Here is a 19,685-nt window from a genome sequence, read left to right as displayed (position 1 = left end):
ATTCTGGCGGTGGTGATGGGGGCGTGTCGGAGTAGAACTGTGCTCCGTAGGGTTTTCCGTGGCTGGCGTTTCAGAAGGACGTTGCCAGCACTGTCTGATAGGAACCTCTGGGTGGCCTTGACCCTCTACCCTTTAGGTAGCAGTTGAGCAAAGGTTCCCTGGAACTAAGTTTATGATGAAAAGACCTTATGTTTACATAACCCTTTAGAGTTACAAAACCCATTTCTTTTTTAGCTCGGCCCTCATACAGCTCTGCTAGGGGAGTGTCGCTCAGTTTTATGGGCACAGAAGCTGAGATACAAAGAGGTTGAGTACCTTGCTGAAGACTCTTAAGTCGTGAGGAAGCCATGTCTCATGGGTTTGCACCTCCATTACTTTTTGAAGTATATTTAGGTCTAATATATAGATAGCTTAGGTAAGCTTTTTGGTGTGGGGGGAGGGTAGAAGAGCAGAAATCATGTCCTATATAATTTACCGAACTTGATACATATCACTGAGCCTCACACTTGATAAATATGCAACAACAAAAGAGGACTGAGTGGGAAATGATGTTAGATATTTCCAATCGTGAGCCATGCAGCTCTTTAAAAACAAAGTTTAAAATCTTGGCTTGACAGGCTTCTCCTTTGCAGGCATATTCCACAGTTGGGACGCCAGATTACATTGCTCCGGAAGTGTTCATGCAGACTGGTTACAACAAACTGTGTGATTGGTGGTCTTTGGGAGTGATTATGTATGAAATGCTAATAGGTATGTTTGAGCATTAATTTGTGTACTCAATGTGTCAATATCCTAGAATGTCATTTCCTGGACATAGTGTAGACATCATAGTAGGCTAAAGTACCTGAACTCTCCACAGCCTGCTTCTGACAGTTCCCCGTGCTAAGTAAACACACAGTGGTAAATACTAATGTGCCCTCTGGAGGCCTCTTTAAGGAAGAAGGAAGCTGTCTATCCCCCACTCCCCATGGCTCAACATTATAGCTGCAGGGCCTTGCAGGTAAAGGAGGGATGACACTTAAAATCCTTGTTATTGATCTTATTGGCAGTTTTATTGTGATTGATCCGTGGTGGCACCTTTTAAAATTAGATAAATCACATGAAAAATAGGTATAGCACCAGATGAGAAAAACTAATACAGTTTTTTTTCCTCTGATATGCAGGATATCCACCTTTCTGTTCTGAAACACCTCAAGAAACATACAGAAAAGTGATGAATTGGAAAGAAACGCTGGTATTTCCACCAGAAGTACCTATATCTGAGAAAGCCAAGGATTTAATTCTAAGGTTAATGATTAAATCCCTAGAGGAGTTCTTGATATCCTAAAACTTAACCAGGTTCCTAAAGCACTAAGTTGCCCATTTCACTTTTGGGAGGGGTAATCCTGATCAGTACAAAGAACTCAATAAAGATAAGGAACTTTAAAAAATAATAAACTCATATATATATATATATATATATATATATATATAATCTCCTAAAGGAAGTGACAAAGGGGAAAGGGAGTTGAAAGCAAGATGTGCTCTTATATCCCTTCAGTTACTGGTCTATGTTCATTGTAAAAGTCGCCCCTGTTGGAATGTAATAACACTGTCCTGTTAAAAAAAGAGAAATTACTAGTAGCAGAAATTCGTATCAAGACGGACTATATGGGGGATTCTTTTCTAAATAAACTATTCCATTCTCTTCCTCAAGGCAGGATGAAGTGTTTAGTACTATCGAGAATGTCTGGAAGGAATGGGAATGTGGACAGGTGGGCACAGCCATTGGCGGCATGTTACAAAGCACTCTTTAACTGGGCCTGGCCTCTGACTTAGCAGTTCCACTTGTAGGAGTTTTGCCTACAGAGATAAAGTATTTTCATTCATAGTAGTGAAAAATGAGACACAGTCTCGATTTAACAATAGTGGACTGACTAAATCATTACATAGCCTTATGTAAATTTATAGATGAAGATGTGGAAAATGTCTACAGTATATTAGATTTTAAAAGTTGTTCTAAAATACTAACTATTCTCTCAATACATTTTTTTAAAAAGTTATTATAAAAGACTCCAAGGGAATTACATCAAAATATTTATAGTGGTTATTACTGATAATATAATTTTGGGTGATTTTGATTTTTTTCCTCCCATATACCCACAATAAATATAATTAACTTCAATACATCACAACAAAAAATTTGATTCTGTAAGATGATTAATATTTCAAATAATCCAAATAAGGATATTTAGAGATAGCTTGCCTATGGTAATTTCTGTTTCTATGTTCTAGGTTTTGTATTGACTCTGAAAATAGAATTGGAAATAGTGGCGTAGAAGAAATCAAAGGCCATCCATTTTTTGAAGGTGTAGACTGGGGCCACATCAGGTATGTTCCTGAGCTTTGTGCAGCTGAGGTGTGCGTGAAAACAAGTTTTTCGACTCATGATTAATTTGTCTCTGATCCTACTAGACTGACTATAAGAAGTAACACCAATTTATATCGTCAGTGTTTTCTAGATTGTAGAGGTGAGTGGGATTATAATAGGTACAGCTAAATTATCCTAATGCCCATGGTAAGAGAAAGCAAAACCACTTATTTAGAAGTTTTTATTCAGCGTTACACCAGGATGACTGTTAGCACAGAAAAGATGTTTGTACATTGCCTACTACAAGGAGCCTGGTGGTTCAGTGGTTCAGTGTCTGGCAGCAGATAGAAAGATTGGCAGTTTAGGCTCACACAGCAGCTTCCCTGGAGAAAACCCTGGGGAACTGCTTCCATAAAGATTCCAGCGTAGAAAACACTCTGGGTCAGTTCTCTCGTCATAGGGAGTTGCTAGGAGTAGAAAGTTGACTTGGCAGCACCTAACTACTGCCTTGTGCACCCTGGTGTCCGTTTCCACAGGCACTGCTGTGTCCCCATTACCTCGTAAACAAAGCACAACTGGTGGCTGTCAGGCACTTCCAACTCATGCTGGCCCCAAGTGTGCAGAACAGAACTTTCCTCTATGGGGGTTCCCAGGCTTTTTAAAGCACACTGCCAGGCAGTCTTCGTCTGACTTGGCTTGACCTGTCAGCCTTTCTGGTAGTAATCAAGGATTTAGCCATTCTAGCTACCTGGGATTCTTTCTTACCATTTAGCCATTAAAGAAATGAGCTGCAGTGTTAGCTCGTCGTTACTGTCACTGCTTTACAGGTAAGGAAATACCTCAGAGGAGTTAAAGATGAATAGAATTCTAGAGTTTCGTTTGAAAGCCAGGCTTTCTAATCCCTCCTCCTTGTCCTCCTCTTTATCATATACAACTTTCCCCATGTTCATTCATAATAAATACAGGCCTTTCTTTAAAACCAGGGGTGGAGGAGTTAAGTAATACAAATAACTTCTAAGAATCTGCTTGCTGATACTTGAGGGCATTGACCTTGATTCATTGAATGGCCAAACTGCCTTCAATAACCCATGTCTGTTCTCCACACAGCAGTCAGTTGAGAACCATAAATTTGTGCCATATTCCTTCTTTCTGCAATTAGAATAAAGTTTTAAAAAACCGCTAATTGCTTGGTGTGGTTCTTGTGTCATTGGACAAGTATTGTCTTGCCTGGCCTTTCCTGCTCATTTGTCACTTGCTCTGATGGAAGTGCCCTTTTCCTCCCTGCCCTGCCTAGCCACGTCCTTTCAATCCTCCAAGGCAGTTCACGTGCTGTGTCCTCAATGCCACGTTGCTGGGGGCCCTGCCAAGTGCTGGGCACTCTACTTATTCATCGTTAATAATTTTTTGTGCATGTACTAGGTTTCTGGCACTGTTGTAAGCTCTTATGGATTTTAAATTTCATCCTCACCATAAACTGATTAAGTGGGTACTATAATGAAAAATTTTTTAAAAGAAAAACCTGTGAAAGCTGGAGCCTATGTAAGGTGGAAACCTATCAGAAAAGGAAAATGCAAATATTTTCCATGAAGACAAGTGGTAGAAAAGTGGTAAGACTGCGCCCTGCCAAAGCTGGAAAACTTTCAAGCTACGAACATGGCAGTCCTGTCGAGTTCCAGCTCTCACAGGATTCACTATGTTACTGTTCCTCTTCTACAGATGAGGAAAATAAGGCATTGAGAAGGTATTTGCTTAAAGTGCCAGAACTAGTAAATGACCTGATTCTGCTCTCTGTTCATCAGCTCATTCAATAGAATTATGGCCTCCTAACCCCCTGTGTTTTTGGAAGGATACCTGGAGACCGTGAATCTCATCTCTTGATATTATCTAAATAGAGACCCAGAGTAGGAACTTGCTTGCCTAAAGCCATACTTAAGTCTATTTAGAGACAGGTAAGATTACCAGAATTTTTACAATCTAAGGCAACAAGGAAACAAAGCTTACACCACGATAATGTGCATAGAAAACTAACCAGTGCCCTGTCACAAGGTTTGCTACGAATGTGGGCATTGTTGGCTGGTAGTTCTCAGGGCTCCTGGCTCCAGGGTCTCTGGTTCTTTCCTCCCAATGAATGTAAGCTTATTTTAGGGGAAAATAACTCTATTTTTAGGAAGATATTACATAACTTGTTAAGCTCTGCACCCATTAATCCACTAAATATTTTTGAACAAACAAGCTGATAGCCTTATGCCTACAAGCAATAAAAACCTAAGAAGTTCTGTTGCTCAGATCTCATCCTTTCACCCATTGCGCCCCTTCCTCCCCTTGATTTATGGGGCCGCTATTAGGAGACCTCGGTTCCTGGACCACTGAGATAAGTTGCAGTCTACACAGCCATCATTATCAAATCTTTTAAGACAGATTATTCTGTCTTACCATTTCCTTTCCTTAGCTCTTGATTTTCCATGTTAAAATACTGAGAAAGTAATGAGACAGAGAAAAAATTGTAACTGCATGAAAATATCTTAACAAAAAATGTATACTCATAATAATTTTGAAGTCTACTTAACGTTCAACAACAAAATACCCATAGAACAGCTTGCAGAGTTTACAAGTAGCATTATTTATGCGAAAATTAAGAGTGCACAAAGGTTTACCATGTCTGCTCAATTCCTTTCATAGGGAGAGGCCAGCAGCTATTCCTATAGAGATCAAAAGCATTGATGATACTTCAAATTTTGATGACTTTCCTGAATCAGATATTTTACAACCAGGTAAGACCATGTTTAACATGACTAATGCTGGTCAAAGGCTGTGAAGGTGATGCCATTTTCACTAATGAATTCTCTTGCTCTTGGCTGATTTTTCTCTCTTTCAAGTGCCAAACACCACAGAAGCGGACTACAAATCCAAAGACTGGGTTTTTCTTAATTACACCTATAAGAGGTTTGAAGGGCTGACTCAGCGTGGCTGTATCCCCACCTACATGAAAGCTGGGAAATTATGAATGCGGATCATATTGGCCCACACCCAAGAGAACTCAGGTAGCTGCATCACCAGGCTTGCTTGGCGTAGTAGATAACAATACACTGAATATTCCCGAAGACGGTGGTGCTTATCGACTACAAGAGGAAATTCTACAGGATTAGGATTTCTAAGACTACTACAGGAATTGGTTGGCAGTGCCAGCTGGCTTTTTTTTTAATATTATTTTTGTTAACTTTATTATACGAAGGTACTGGAATAAAAGGAGCGCACATCCCCTTCTAACTGCACTGCCTACATGCGTATTAAGGTCCATTCTGCCTGTGTGTCCTGTGGCTTTGTACTGTAACATTTTTAAGCAATTCAGGAGAAACACATATCATGTAAAGCACCATAGGCTCACCTGTAGGTACCGCTGCAGTATTGCTGTTCCACTGCAAACCTTAGGGGTCTAGATAATCAGTGAAAGCCATCCTTCCTTAGTTGGTGTTAGAAGACTCACCCTGTTGGTTTGGACATCTATAGAACATATATATGAATTCCACTTCTGTAATGGTTTTAAGAAATCTTAAACAAGGAAATACACTGGTTATTTAAAGCATAAAATATGTGGTCATGCTATTACACAAACTCGACAGTAAGGAGTACCAGGTTTCTAACAAGCAGAGGAAGTTTAACATCTTCACTCAACCACTCCACTAATAGATTTACTTTGTATCCGGAAACACTGATGGCCTTTGTATGCGTAGTCTCTATACTCACAGGGAGATGTACTGTTTTCTCTAAAATGTAAAATTGTTTTTCTGGTGACAAGAGCATCTCTTCTTTAATAAGAGGACATGATGTTATTTTAGTTTGATTTTGGTGAGTTGGATTTAAGAAATGACCATGAAGGCTGCTTGTAGAATTAGTGTATTTTTATTAAACTATTTTTTATATGTCAAACTTCTGATCACAGAAATGGACTTGTAGAAAACAAAGAGCTATTTACTTTGGTTTTCTAGAAAGTTGTTACATATCATGGCTTTTGTTTCTTTGGATGCAAACGCTTGCTTTGATCGTACGTGTCTTACTGTGCCATTGTTTCTTACACTCCAGTGTACCAAAGATCTTGAGGCGAGTGGGTGTTCACACTGAGTAGGATTTTACTTGCCTGTGGGAATGCTGTGTTCAGACGTGACATCTTTGCTAGAGGTCAGCTTATTCAAGGGCAATCTTGTTCCTGTTTAGCTTCATCACTGTGGTCTATGTCAGTGGACTTAAGGAAGCAAATGCAGTCCCTAGGGGTTGTGATGGGTAGGGGAGAGAATGCCAGCATTACATATTTCAGATATATCCCTGAGAACTGGATAATCTTTTCCAAGTCAACACTTTAATCCTAAAATGATTCTCTGAGGTTTTGTTTTCAAAACTTCTAATTGAATTAATAACTTTATCAAAGAATGGCCTGTTTGTCTTAACTGTTGATTGAGAGAATTCATTTTAAATATAACATTTATAACCATTGCAAATGACCAAACTAGGAAGCGATGATTTATTCATAGGAATGTTCTTCTTCGTTGGGAAGGAAAGTGCAGGAGCATTACGCAGCACCACACAAGCTTTCCCGGCGCTGCTGCTGCTCCTGCTGCTAGGTAACTCCACAGAGTTTCAAATGCGGCCCTTGAGGGTCTTTCCCCTCATTCCTTTTTCTTTATCTTCTTAGGTGTTTGGGTTTTTCTTTTGTTTTTGAGTACTTATGTGTTTGCTAAATATTTCATCTCTCTATTTCTCCATTAGGTCACGTGGCTGAATATTTAGGGGAGAGCTTTTAAAATGCTTAGATAATTTCAATTAGACTGAGTTTTCTAGTTACTACTGCCTTTGATTTAAAAAGTACCTACAACATCTGCCAGGTTTTACCAGAATTTCTCCCTACTCACCCCCTTTTGGGAAAAAGACAAGTGTTGTTAATGTGATAGCGCACGGTATGGGGTGAGGACGCTGCAAGGTTCTCGTCCAGGGGCGCATCATCAAGGGGACAGAGATGAAGAGGCTGATAGAAGAGTTGGGTTACCTAAGCGTCCTTTTTAGTTGTATGAAAATTGAGCGTCTCACTGTGATCAGGAAGGACTTGGGAACAATTGGGCTTTCCTGGCAGTGGACGAATCATTCTGGGAAGTTGGCTTTGCTTAGCATCTCATTTTCCCCTGGAGTTAACAGGGTGATTCACAATCTTTAGGGGTTCTCTCCTCCTCAGAAACATTTGTTAAGTGCCTACCTAAAAGCAATTAAAGACTGTGTCTGCCCTTTGGAAGTAAAGAATTTGATTAATGATGCAAATTAACTAGATAATTTGCAAAGTACCCTTGAGGTTGAATTTTCTTGATTATACATTTCCCATATTTCAGGTGAACCATTTAATTTAAATAACAGCCCTATCTAATCTATTGGGTAAAATGACGTTTTTGTTAAAATTGGACTCTATTTTGAATTAAGAGTTTTATTATAAACTGTTTTTGGTTTTTCTAAGTACATAGGAAGCTTGTATAATTCAGATTTATTGATTTCCTGGTTTAATGTACACTGACTTTTTTATTAAAAAATTTGTATTAAAGCAAGTTATGTTACCTTTCTTTATATACATTTCTTAGCATTTTAAATCTCCTTTAAACTTACTGAAACAGTGCTGTCTGAAAAAAAAAAAGGAATCCCCTAGATCAGCCTCTTCTGAATGAGATATGTGGCAGAGTTAGCTAGTGGCACTGACTAGTTCGCTTAAGCTAGTTGGTTGAATGAAAATAACCAATGTGGAATATTAAAAATTGCTAAGGCTTAATAGTGTTTCATTAATTTATATAATGGCATAGTATTTCTGTTTTAAAAAATACACCTGCATAACTTTGTGCAACTCTGTATACTTAAAAGTATTTTTAAGTGCATTTATTTTGGTAGATTATTGTAGAAAACCTTTAGACAATCAGTCAACAGTCTCTACTGGTCACAGAGACGTGAACTGAGATGGCGACCAGCAGAGTCTGCATTGTTAGCGTTCAGAACTCCCCAATCAACGGCTGTTGGGCTGCAGCCACGGTCATTTTCCCTTGTCTTTATTTCTGTTTTGCTTTCTCTTTAGAAGTGCACTTATTTCTGAAAAATTTTATGACACAAACACTTAGAACAACTATAAATACAAGACACTTGGGACTATTAGATATATTTTAGATTTTTATGGAAAATGTGAGGGAATATTGCTGCTTTTAAAACTAATAATAAAAATAGATCATAGTTCTTTTTTTACAAAAAGCAATATAAATTATTTCGCAATTGTCTTGAAGTGAATGGTCTGACTCTGGAGTTTGTGTTCGGTTACTGAATTTACATGTTTGGGTGGCGTGAAGGCTTTTTCATTGAAGGTAAGACAAAAATAAAAACTATGTTTACAAAATTTTTGTTGGTGAGGTTTCTTGGTTTATTTTCAAGTTCTGAGATAGTGTTTATCAAAAACTCTTTAGACTGTGTTAAAAATGCATACAGCTTTTACCCTTGAAGATCATGTCAAGAACAAGATTAATAATCGTGATGTCTAATGAAAATACCATACATAGCTAAACAAGTCTGTGTTCAGAATCTCTGTTGAGATGTGCAGAAGACACATGGTTGCACAGTTAGTAGAGTACAATGTGAGATACGTGGTGGGTGTACAGCTTACCTGCATTTCCCTGAAGATGATTTTCATCACACTTCTGGGCCAAAACCAATTAGCAAGCAGGAAATCGAAAGTGCCTCAAAACAGTAGGTAGACTGGAGATAGCAGCGGACCACGTTCTCGGGCCCCACCACATCCTGCCATGAAGACGGCACCAGCCTCCACTGAGCCGAAGCAACCACTGGGAATCCGGTGCAGCATAGCCGTGCTGTGCCATTGGTACATTGTGCCCACCAGGCCATTAAGGCCGTTGTCAGATGGAGATGGCAGAAATGCTGAGGGTCAGAATTGGGGCATTAGAGTGCACTTGGGGATTCTAAAATCATTTTTCAAAGGCATCAAATGGATAAAAAACTTAAAATTGTATAAAAATGCTTTCATGTATATTATCCATTTTGTTTTTTACAACTACTCTGTGCTATAAATAGAATTCCCATCAGTTCACAGATTATGCACATAGGGCCGAGAGGTGTGATGTGGCCCAAAACACAGGAAATAAATGAGAGAGCATGGCTCATCAGCACCTCCCGGGCCTCAGAAGAATCTGGTTGCTGCAGCTGTGAGGTGCCGTCGAGTCTGCTGGGACGGTTTCCACCATGTGTACAAAATGACGCCCCGCCGCGCCAACAGATCTAATCGAGGGTCTTCTGCGCCGCCCCTCCGCTTGACTTGACTTCAAGTGGCAGAAAACAACAGTGGCTTCAGCAATAAGGAAAGTCGATTTCTTGTGTAACAGACCCAGGACGGGGCTTTCAGAGTGGTCATTAGAGACACTCACATTTAAGAGCCAGATTCTTTCCATTTTCTGCTTTGCCATCTTCCAAAAATTTGGCATTGCCTTTTCAGGTCATCAAATGAGATTTAAAAAGAGAGATTATTTCCTGTGTTGCTTCATGTTTAAGAGCAAGGAAGATCTTTTCCAGAAGCATTCGAAGCAGACAACCCGCACGTCTTAGGGGTCCCCGGTTGAGTCGGCTGCCCGTTCCTGTTCCGTTGCCTGGGCTGGGAAGCTTAATGACCATGACTGACAAAATGTCCTACACTCGAGTCAGCACTCGTGGGGTGAGGGCTCATGTCGGGCGTCTGATGCCAGCAGCACAGTGATGTTCTTTTTGACCAGTGCGTGCCACATCAGTTGACAGCCAGGGTTCTCCCCGGCCTGGCACCTGTGAGTGGGACCCTGGCCCAGGACGATGAGAGCCATTACGCGGGCATAGTGACGCGGGCCCCGACCCTGGGAGCAGGGTTTGTGTTCTCGGAGCTTTTGCTACCCACCACCCTCCCAGCCTTGAGCACTGGGTGAAGGTTTACAGAGCAGTTCGCTGATCCACACACACTCCCCACAGTATGACCTCATTTCTCTCACTTGCTGTGTTTTTGTGACTTTGGTGAAATTTCAAACCAGGTCATCAGTTTCACATTCAACAATCCATACACTTTTTTTTTGGCCATCGCCTTATGTACCACCTCTAATCCCACTTCTGCCCAGTGTTTCCTGCTTCCGTTCCTCTTCATGTCCTAAGCCTTCTGAACTTGGCCCTTGGATAAATGCTGCCCGTTTGATCTCAAATAGTTGGTTATTCTGAGATGGCTCTACCTGGGGCCCAAAGTCCCCACCAGTCTACGCAATGAGCCTGGTCTTGGGATTTTAGGTTTTGTTGTACCTCAGTTAGCCACTCCACTCCGGAGGACCTAATGTGGTCCCTTCAGAGTAGCTGGTAGTGGGCACGATCTAGTTTTTGGGGTCATGGAGCCGGATGTTCACATGGCCCATGTATGCATCAGACTGATTGTTTCCAGGCACTTCTGATTTTCAGCATCCCTCTCTCCAGGTCAGGAGATGCCAATAGCTGGCACCACAGATGACTGCTCACAAACTTTTGTGGTCCCAGCCACTACTCACCAAAGTAGGGTATGGAACATTGTCTTTGTGGACTGTGTTACACCAATTGCCCTGGTGTCCCTGAGACTATGGTCCTGCATCCCCACGCCTTGTCGGTTCTAAGAAGTGTTCATAGCTCGCCCCTTGTGTATACTACCACAGTCATGAGTGTGTTTGCAGCAGAGGGGAACACACAGGTACAAATAGATTCTATTCAACCTGTAAGTATTCTACAGACTCCTTGAAGCCCCCTCGTGTATACCAAGTGGTACCCTCAAGAGACGAAAAATTTTCCCCTGAAATACATGTATTTATTTAATGAAACATTTAAAGTACTCTCCAATGTACTTAATACATTTGTCACATCTGCTATTCCATTCTTGGAAACATTTTTCAAACTCAGTTTGGATGGCTGACAGCACCTCGTTTTTTTTCTTCTATGTTGTCAAATTGCTGTCCTTTCATGCCCTCTTCATTCTCAGACTCAAAAAGAAGTTGCAAAAAGAGTGAGGTGGGGCAAGATAGCATGCTGTTAGGCAGTCTTTTCAGAACTTCTAAAGAGAGAGCTTGATTAACAGTCTGACCTAGTGGGACGAATTCCAAATGCACCACCAATCGACATTTTCATCCATTCAGGAAATTAATGAACATCCAAAATGAAGTTTGTCATCAATCAACATGTCACCTTTTTTGAAATAGAAAAGAACAAATGCACTTGATTTTCCCATAGCACGGCCCTTATAAGCTGTGTTCAACATCACAGCAGTTGCTGCGGCATTTTCTCTGAGCATGAAACAATTTCACAGCTGAACGCTGTTCTCTTAAATTGGCCACAAAAAAATTAGGTTCAAGTGAAACTTTTTACAAAAAAATTCACTGTGAACAAATAGAACCTTCCCAGGCGATGCCACAGGGTACACTAACTCAGAGGGAGCTGCTTGATACTCGGTTGTGGGGTGGGGGTGGGTGGGTACTATGACAGCTCTGCCCAGAGGAACTTTTCACCAGATTGTTGGGGTACCCACTCGTATATATAAAGCAGTTGATACTTCGTAGGTGAAGTATAAAAGTCGGTGCTGAAGTGGAGCCTCATGCATACTAAGCAGTAAAATATTAGTGAATGCATTTTAGTGGCCCTACTTTGCACCCCAAATTAATTCCAAAACATTAATACATCTCCAATCATCAATACAACTCCAAAAGCATTGAAAGAGTAAAGCTTGGGCTGAAGTTGTTTCTCTCCAGGGAAGTAATCACACTCATCGCCACTGAGTGATGCGCACTCGGTAACCCTAACGGACCGCGTCTAAATCTTGGAAGCAGACCGCCTCATCTTTCTCCCAAGGACTGACTGGTGGTTTCAAACTGTTGACCTTGTGGTCAGCAACTCAAGGCATAACCCACAACACCGCAGGGCTCCTCTTACCACATAATGGAGCTATGTAAATCCTTTAAAAAAAAGACATTTCTCAAGTGTCTACTCCCTCAGAGAGAACCGCTTTTCTTGCCTTCTTCCTCATGTGTACACTCTCCTCGGCGTCTCCACGTTGTAGGCAAAGTTCAAACAGGTTGTTTTATAGCCCTCTAAGCAGCATCGCTATGAACCCTGGTGGAATAGGGGTTCCGAGTTGAGCTATGATCCACATGTTCTGCAGCTCAGAGGGAGAGACTGGGCTTTCCATTCCATAACCAGTTCAAGCCTCAAAACTCACAAGGGGTCGCTGTGAGTCAGCATTGACTCAATGGCAGAGAGTTTGGAAACAGCATCGCTATGAGTCAGCGGGTTTAAACAGGGAATTTGGGGTGCCCTGTTTCTCCAAACCACACTCCCACTTATCAACCTGCTCAACAAATCCAAGAGTCCGCCTCCGGATTCACCTTCTGTAGAATACTGGGCGGAGGAGGAGAAAAGGAGTTTAAATACTCAGGTAGCTTGTTTCCGCAGCCACTTAAAACTCAAAAACAAACTCCGTGCCATCCAGTGGATTCTGTCTCAGGGACTCAGCCACTTAGGTGCTCAATAATGGGTAGCTGTGAATTATATGTATTGTTGGAAAGAGTGTTTTTATTTGCTCTGTGTTTTGAAACATATGTTTCTGGGTTTTATTCCCCCCAGACCAATTTTTAAGTAGCCTTAAGGGAACCTCCAAACTAAGTTATATTGTGACACTCCATTCGAGATTTTTTAAAAGAAGATTTTATAATTTGTGACAGACACACCTTGAGCTCGTGTGTTTGTGTGTATTCCTTATCAGTAGAATAAAATTAATGGCAACATATGCACTAATACAATTGATGTATGGGTTGTAAAAGGAGTTGTAAGAGCCCCCAGTGCCTGGGCTTTTGGCTGAGGAGCCATGTTGAGTAGTGGAATCATAGCATACCACACATTCTGCAAGCCACGTTTCAAATTCACTTTTCTCACAGGTTATCCAAAGACAAAGCACATCTCTGTCTAAGAAGAAAATGTGAGAAAACCACTGGTTGGAAATGCCATCGCCTTCCCAGCCATCCCTCAAGATACTGTTTCTCTCTCTGTATGTGCTGTCCTCTCCGGTGTGATTTAACGACACTTAAAAACCAGCCCCAAACAAACAAAGGTAACATGTCTTGGAAAATAAAGCTGTAGCGCTGGAAGCAAGTAGGATATAAACCTGAATAATCAGAACACCGTCAACGATGCCAACCTGCACACCACTTCCTGATGGCACGTTTTACCTTTGGGGGGTTTCCTCATCTGCTTCACGACTTTTGGGAGTAGGGAACCATCATTTCTAAGAAGTGGGGGCTGCGGTGATTCACAGGCAAGCTTACGGACCACTGTGGTATGAACTGAGAGGCGCTGTCTTGCCTTGACTCCCCATCAGCACCCTCCATGTCCCTATGAAGACAACAGGAACCACCTCCTGCACCGCACAGTGAAGGCCTGGCGGTGTGCTGGCTAAGTTCTCAGAGACTCGCCAAAAAGTGAGCCTTTCAGACCCAGCCACTGCCTGATGGGAGAAGCACTTGACCGCCTGTTCTCGTATAGATTACAGCCTAGGAAAGCCAGTGGGGCAGCTTTGTCCTGTCCTGTAAGGGTGCTCTGAATCAGAATCCAGCCAGGTCGGGTTGACTGTCTTGCACTGCTCCTCGTGCAGTAGTAGTTTAGAGGCTCACATGAACAGCGTGCTGCAAGCAACATGCTTTCTAAAACAAATGCTTGGTGGCTTGGGTCTGAGCAGCTTCAGCATAAGGTAGCATTTAACATGCTCACCTCTAGGACACACACACACTCCCCTCCCCTCCCTCCCTTCCTGGCAGTGGGAGAGATGGCTCCTCAGTCAATGGGTGCCCTTGTCAGGAAAGCCATGTTGTGATCCATTAGGCAACTCCTCCCGATGAGACGACTTCTCTCCTAGGTCTAGTGTGCTGTACTCTGGTGGGACGGGCTCTTCTGGATCTGCCCGCAAAAGTTGGTGTTGGTGGAATTTGGGGTGGAAGGCAGTATTCCAAGCAAAACCATGACTCAGATGTCTCAAGAATGGTTTTGATTAGGGATGTCTCCGGCGTGGGTGGGTCTTGGCAGAGCAGTTCTCCTAACACCTCATTCCACATCCAGTGTCAAGTTCTAGTCCTCCTAGAATGCTGCTTCTGGCTGGGAAACAACCCCCTAAGCAACCCTCAGGAGGAGTAAGCAGCTAGTAAGACGCTGTACTTGAGTCCTGGCAGAAAAACGATGGCATCTAGTCTATTTAATGCAGTTTATGTGTCTGTCTGGCTTGTTCTATTACCACCGCCGCTAAGCAAACTGTAGGCAAGGGCTCCTGCCTGGGAACTAGTGAGGGGACAGGCGCAGTATATTCTAGAAATATGGCGATGGGGTCTAGGGGCCCCCAAAGAAGCCTGATTTCCCCCAGCTGTTCCAGGAGCCAACACCCTCTCTCGGCAGCTGAGTCCTTAAGCAGAAAACCCTAGAAGCCAGCATTTCTAGCGGCCACGAAGAAACCTTGCCAGCACCCCACTCCCCTCCCCACGCCACGGTCTTTACTTTTCCTCCCAGGGGTGAGCGATGCATCCAACCTTCGAGACACCCAGAAAAAGACTCGTCGGCGGCGAACTGTTTTAAAGGGCTGGGCTCCGGAAAGGCTGGGCGAAGGTGCTGCAGACCGTCCCCCGGCTCCCGCCTTTCCCGCCCCCGGGGCCCGCGGGGCTGTGCCGGCTGGGACTCCGCCCCGCGCCCCGGCCCGGAGCCCGCGGAGCCGCGCGGAGCCCAGCCCGCAGGCTCAGTCGCCGCGGCCGCCGGGCGGGAGTGGGCGCTGGCTGCGCGCCCCGCGGCTGCAGTGGCCGCCGCCGCCGCCCGGCACGGACCCCCGGGCGCGCGCGCCCCGGTTGCGCGGCCGCCGCCTGGGCCTGAGCGGGGCGGGCCGGGCGCCGGGCTCCTCCATGCTGCCAGCCCCGGGGCTGCGGAGCCGGCCGGGTGGCTCCTGCCATGGCGGCGGAAGAGGAGGCTGCAGCGGGAGGTGAGGCTGCAGCGGGAGGTGAGGCTAGCGGCGGCCGCCCGGCGGGGGCGGCTCCAGGTGGGGCGCGACACAACGCGCGGGGGGCGCGGAGCCGGGGAAGGCCCCGGCCGGGCGGGGGCGGCGGGCGGCGCGGCGACCCAGCCCTGCCCGCTGGGCAGGGGCCAGCGGTGCCCGCTCCCCGCGGCCGGGTCGGGCCGCCCTGCTGGGGGCAGGCTGCCTCTCCGCTGGGCTTGGGGTCGGAGGTGGTACCTGGGGGCACAGGTGCCTGGTGGTGCACCTCGTGTGGAGTCGTGGGGACTGCGGCCCGGATGGCCGGGTCGCAGGGTCGCTGAGCCGAGTGTCTTGACCCGGGCTTGAGCAGGTCAGCGGGAGTACCTCCCCTGCCGTGCCGTGGGCGCCCACCTGGGCGTGTGCCGCCCTCTCTCGCCGGGGTCACCGCGGGCACTTCTGAGAGCTTTCTTGGTCCCTCTTGCCATCAGCTGCCACCAGCCATCGAAAGAGCTCGGGCTCTGCGAGTCCATGCGGCGCCTTTGAGCCCTGTGGCTCCCGTTGTTCCCAGCGTCAACATCTGCCAGGAGGTGGGCAGGTGTGCCCGGGGTCCACGAAGCCCTGTGTCCAGGAGAGGCGGCTCGGGCGCACGGTCGTTGGAGGTTTTATTTCATGTCTGCAAGGAGTTGACTCCAGCTGGACGCTCGGCTTGGTCCCCTCCCTGGGGCGGTGGGGCCGCTGTGGAGCCGCCAGCCTTCCAGTGGCCCCGACTCTCGTGGGGATGCTGTGCTTCACAGTGCAGTGGCCCCACAGAGCTTTCTTCACTGCGGTCTTTAAGGAGGGAGTTCACCAGGCCTTTCTTCTGCAGAGCAAGGAGCCCTAGTGGGAGAGAGGTTTCCCGCTGGGCCACGAACCACAAGGTTACCAGTTCAAAACTTCTAGCTTCTCCACACGGAGGAGCGAGAAGAGGCTTTCTACTACCGGAATGATTGACCGTCGCGGGAGCCCACCGAGGCAGTTTTCTGGACTCTGTCCGAGAAGGTCGCCCCAGGCCATGGCTGCGAGGGTTTTGTTTGTTTCGCAGACCTGCCTGGGTGAGTTCAAAGCCAATCTGATTGCTGTTTGCGACCAGGCTCTTACTCTGCCACGACTACTCACAGTTGTTGTTGTTAAGATTATAAACTAGCTGTTGCTTAAGGCAATTGAGAGGCAGCAAGCAACCACAAGAGAACTCGGACTCAGTGACCCTGTAGAGCGGAGCGGAGCGGAGCTGCCCTTCAGAGTCGGGGAGACTGTGGCTCTTGATGTGTTTCCCACTGCTGACCTGGCCTTGCGTGACCACCACTCCACAAACAAGGAACTCAATCGCAATCCTCCAATCGGTTCCGATGCGTAGGACCCTAAGGGACAGGACAGGACTGCCCCTGTGGGTGCAAGGGGGAGCCCTCGTAGCACGCGCCCGGCTACCAGGCGCGCGCGCAGTGTAGTCTCAGAAACTCACTGGGGCAGTTCTGCCTTGCCCTGTGGGGTGACTCTGAGTCCACACCCACTCGATGGTAGTGAGTTTGGGCTTTTTGGTTTTCACTGACTTTTGGAATTCTAGTATTGTTGGATTTGGGGAAGAGGTCAAAAATGCCATCATTTGACTATTTGGAGTCTTTCCTGGTGAAATAAAGACCCGTAAACGCTTTGTGGAAGAAAGACGGTGCAAACAGGGTTTAAGCTCAGACGCCATCTCCTCTACTCCGGGTTGTGGCCGAGTTGTGCGCTTTCCCGGTCACGTCACACCATCGAAGTTGTTACAGTCCGTTAGCCTTACGCTCCACATGTCCGAAATGGGGATGACTCCCCGGACCTCTTCCTGGGCTGTCGGAATGAACCGAGATAAAAATGCATGTAAAGACATAGAGGGCACTTAGTCCAATGTTTGGCAAAGAGATAGTAAGTGCTTCATAAATATTATCTTAATAATTTTTCTTAGTAACTTAAAAGACCCAGTTTGCTTTGTGAAATATCCATGAGCCCTGTGTAGTCCATGATGAAAGTATTCTGAGTTCAAATAAGCACAAAGTGGAACTAATTGAAAAAATACTGGGTTTTCTGCAGAAGAAAAGTGAAAATGTCCCTATTAACTTAAAGAATGGATTTCACCTAATAAAGATTAGGACATGTTTGGGCTTAAATTATTTGTTTTTATTTAACTGATTGTCCAATATGACATTTTAAAGGATCAAAAAATTAATCTTTTTTGTTAAAAGTAGCACCACTTCAACGGGGGCTGGGAGCGGCAGCCTGAACTGAGACTTCCAGTGGGGTCTGCTCATTGGCTGCTAAACCCCAAGGCCGGTGGTTATAACTCCCCCATCGCAGAAACATGGCTCCCTGCTCGCATGACAGGACAGGTGCTAGATATTTCACAAACGACACCTTTGCTAGTCTCATAGCAATTGTTGGATGTAGGTGGTATTGTTTCCATCTCACAGAGGGTAAGACTGAGGCTGGGGCCACAGCTCCACAGCCAGGAAGTGACAGAGCTCAACGATGGAAATCCATAGTTGCAACATAGGCTGCTTTCCTTTACTTCCCATTTCATATGTGCTCACAACCAGACTTCCATCCCTTACTTCCCATTTCATATGTGTTTACAACCAGACTTCCATCCCTTACTTCCCATTTCATATGTGCTCACAACCAGACTTCCATGTCTTACTTCCCATTTCATATGTGCTCACAACCAGACTTCCATGTCTTACTTCCCATTTCATATGTGCTCACAACCAGACTTCTATCCCTTACTTCCCATTTCATATGTGCTCACAACCAGACTTCCATCCTTTACTTCCCATTTCATATATGTTCACAACCGGACTTCCATCCCTTACTTCCCATTTCATATGTGTTCACAACCAGACTTCCATCCTTTACTTCCCATTTCATATGTGCTCACAACCGGACTTCCATCCCTTACTTCCCATTTCATATGTGCTCACAACCAGACTTCCATGCCTTACTTCCCATTTCATATGTGTTTACAACCGGACTTCCATCCTTTACTTCCCATTTCATATGTGCTCACAACCGGACTTCCATCCTTTACTTCCCATTTCATATGTGCTCACAACCAGACTTCCATCCCTTACTTCCCATTTCATATGTGCTCACAACCAGACTTCCATGCCTTACTTCCCATTTCATATGTGTTTACAACCAGACTTCCATGCCTTACTTCCCATTTCATATGTGTTTACAACCGGACTTCCATCCCTTACTTCCCATTTCATATGTGCTCACAACCGGAATTCCATCCTTTACTTCCCATTTCATATGTGCTCACAACCAGACTTCCATGCCTTACTTCCCATTTCATATGTGTTTACAACCAGACTTCCATGCCTTACTTCCCATTTCATATGTGTTTACAACCGGACTTCCATCCCTTACTTCCCATTTCATATGTGTTCAAAACCAGACTTCCATCCTTTACTTCCCATTTCATATGTGCTCACAACCAGACTTCCATCCCTTACTTCCCATTTCATATGTGCTCACAACCAGACTTCCATCCTTTACTTCCCATTTCATATGTGCTCACAACCAGACTTCCATCCCTTACTTCCCATTTCATATGTGCTCACAACCAGATTTCCATCCCTTACTTCCCATTTCATATGTGCTCACAACCAGACTTCCAGAGGCCTCTTTGACAACAAAGGGTGGAAAAAATATTGTTGTTACTGGTTCCCTGCTCTCTGCCTGACCTCCCCGCCCGGAAGGTACGGGAAGACAGGTGCCTCAGTATCAGAATCCAGGCTATGTTATCCTGACACAACATCTCTGAAGAGTCTTTTTTTTCCCCTAGAGAGTTTAACATTTGAGCTCTCCTGGTAAAAGAAAACAAAAATTAAAAACAAAACCAAACCAACAGCAGCAGCAACAACAAACTGTCCCCCCTCCCCATCCCCAGTGGTTTCTATCTTCCTAATCCATGACCCTTTCACACAGTTCCTCATGGTGTGGGGACCCCCAACCACAAAATTTTCATTGCTACTTCATCACTGTAATTTTGCTACTGTGATGAATGGGTGACCCCTATGAAAAAGTCGTTGGACCCCTGAAGGGGTCATGACCCACAGGTTGAGGACCGCTGCTTTAGAACTTCTTTTGAAGATTGTCACCAAAAAATGAGCTGGTGCCAAATGTAATTACCTGTTCACTATATCTTTTGACAGGTTTATGATAAATAGCATAACTCAGCATGCTGCCAGGTGGCTAGAAGGACATTCTCAGGGACTG

At 44.8% G+C, this 19,685-nt stretch overlaps 2 protein-coding genes across 12 annotated transcripts in view; both read left to right on the top strand.

Moving 5' to 3' along the window:
• Positions 1–8,759, top strand: part of STK38L (serine/threonine kinase 38 like) — a 108,271-nt gene extending 99,512 nt beyond the window's left edge. For all 5 annotated transcript variants that reach the window (XM_075551947.1, XM_075551946.1, XM_075551949.1 and 2 more), the window contains exons 10-14: positions 633–750; positions 1,164–1,287; positions 2,275–2,370; positions 5,030–5,121; positions 5,227–8,759. In XM_075551947.1, coding sequence (XP_075408062.1) covers positions 633–750; positions 1,164–1,287; positions 2,275–2,370; positions 5,030–5,121; positions 5,227–5,354 — 558 coding nt within the window. In that variant the 3' untranslated portion in view covers positions 5,355–8,759. The remainder of the gene's footprint in view (positions 1–632; positions 751–1,163; positions 1,288–2,274; positions 2,371–5,029; positions 5,122–5,226) is intronic.
• A 6,458-nt stretch (positions 8,760–15,217) lies between these two features.
• The window catches only part of BMAL2 (basic helix-loop-helix ARNT like 2), an 80,592-nt gene continuing 76,124 nt past the window's right edge, over positions 15,218–19,685 (top strand). For 2 of the 7 annotated variants that reach the window (XM_075551942.1, XM_075551938.1), the window contains exon 1: positions 15,226–15,461. In XM_075551942.1, the coding sequence (XP_075408057.1) occupies positions 15,374–15,461 (88 nt within the window). In that variant the 5' untranslated portion in view covers positions 15,226–15,373. Of the gene's footprint in view, positions 15,462–19,685 lie in introns of all 7 variants that reach the window. The other 5 variants (XM_075551945.1, XM_075551939.1, XM_075551944.1 and 2 more) reach the window with 5 other exon arrangements.

The sequence above is a fragment of the Tenrec ecaudatus genome, chromosome 6, assembly GCF_050624435.1.
Source record: "Tenrec ecaudatus isolate mTenEca1 chromosome 6, mTenEca1.hap1, whole genome shotgun sequence".
Classification (NCBI taxonomy): Eukaryota; Metazoa; Chordata; class Mammalia; order Afrosoricida; family Tenrecidae; genus Tenrec; species Tenrec ecaudatus.
The sequence above is the reverse complement of the archived record's forward strand: the minus strand, read 5'-3'. Positions and strand labels throughout refer to the sequence as shown.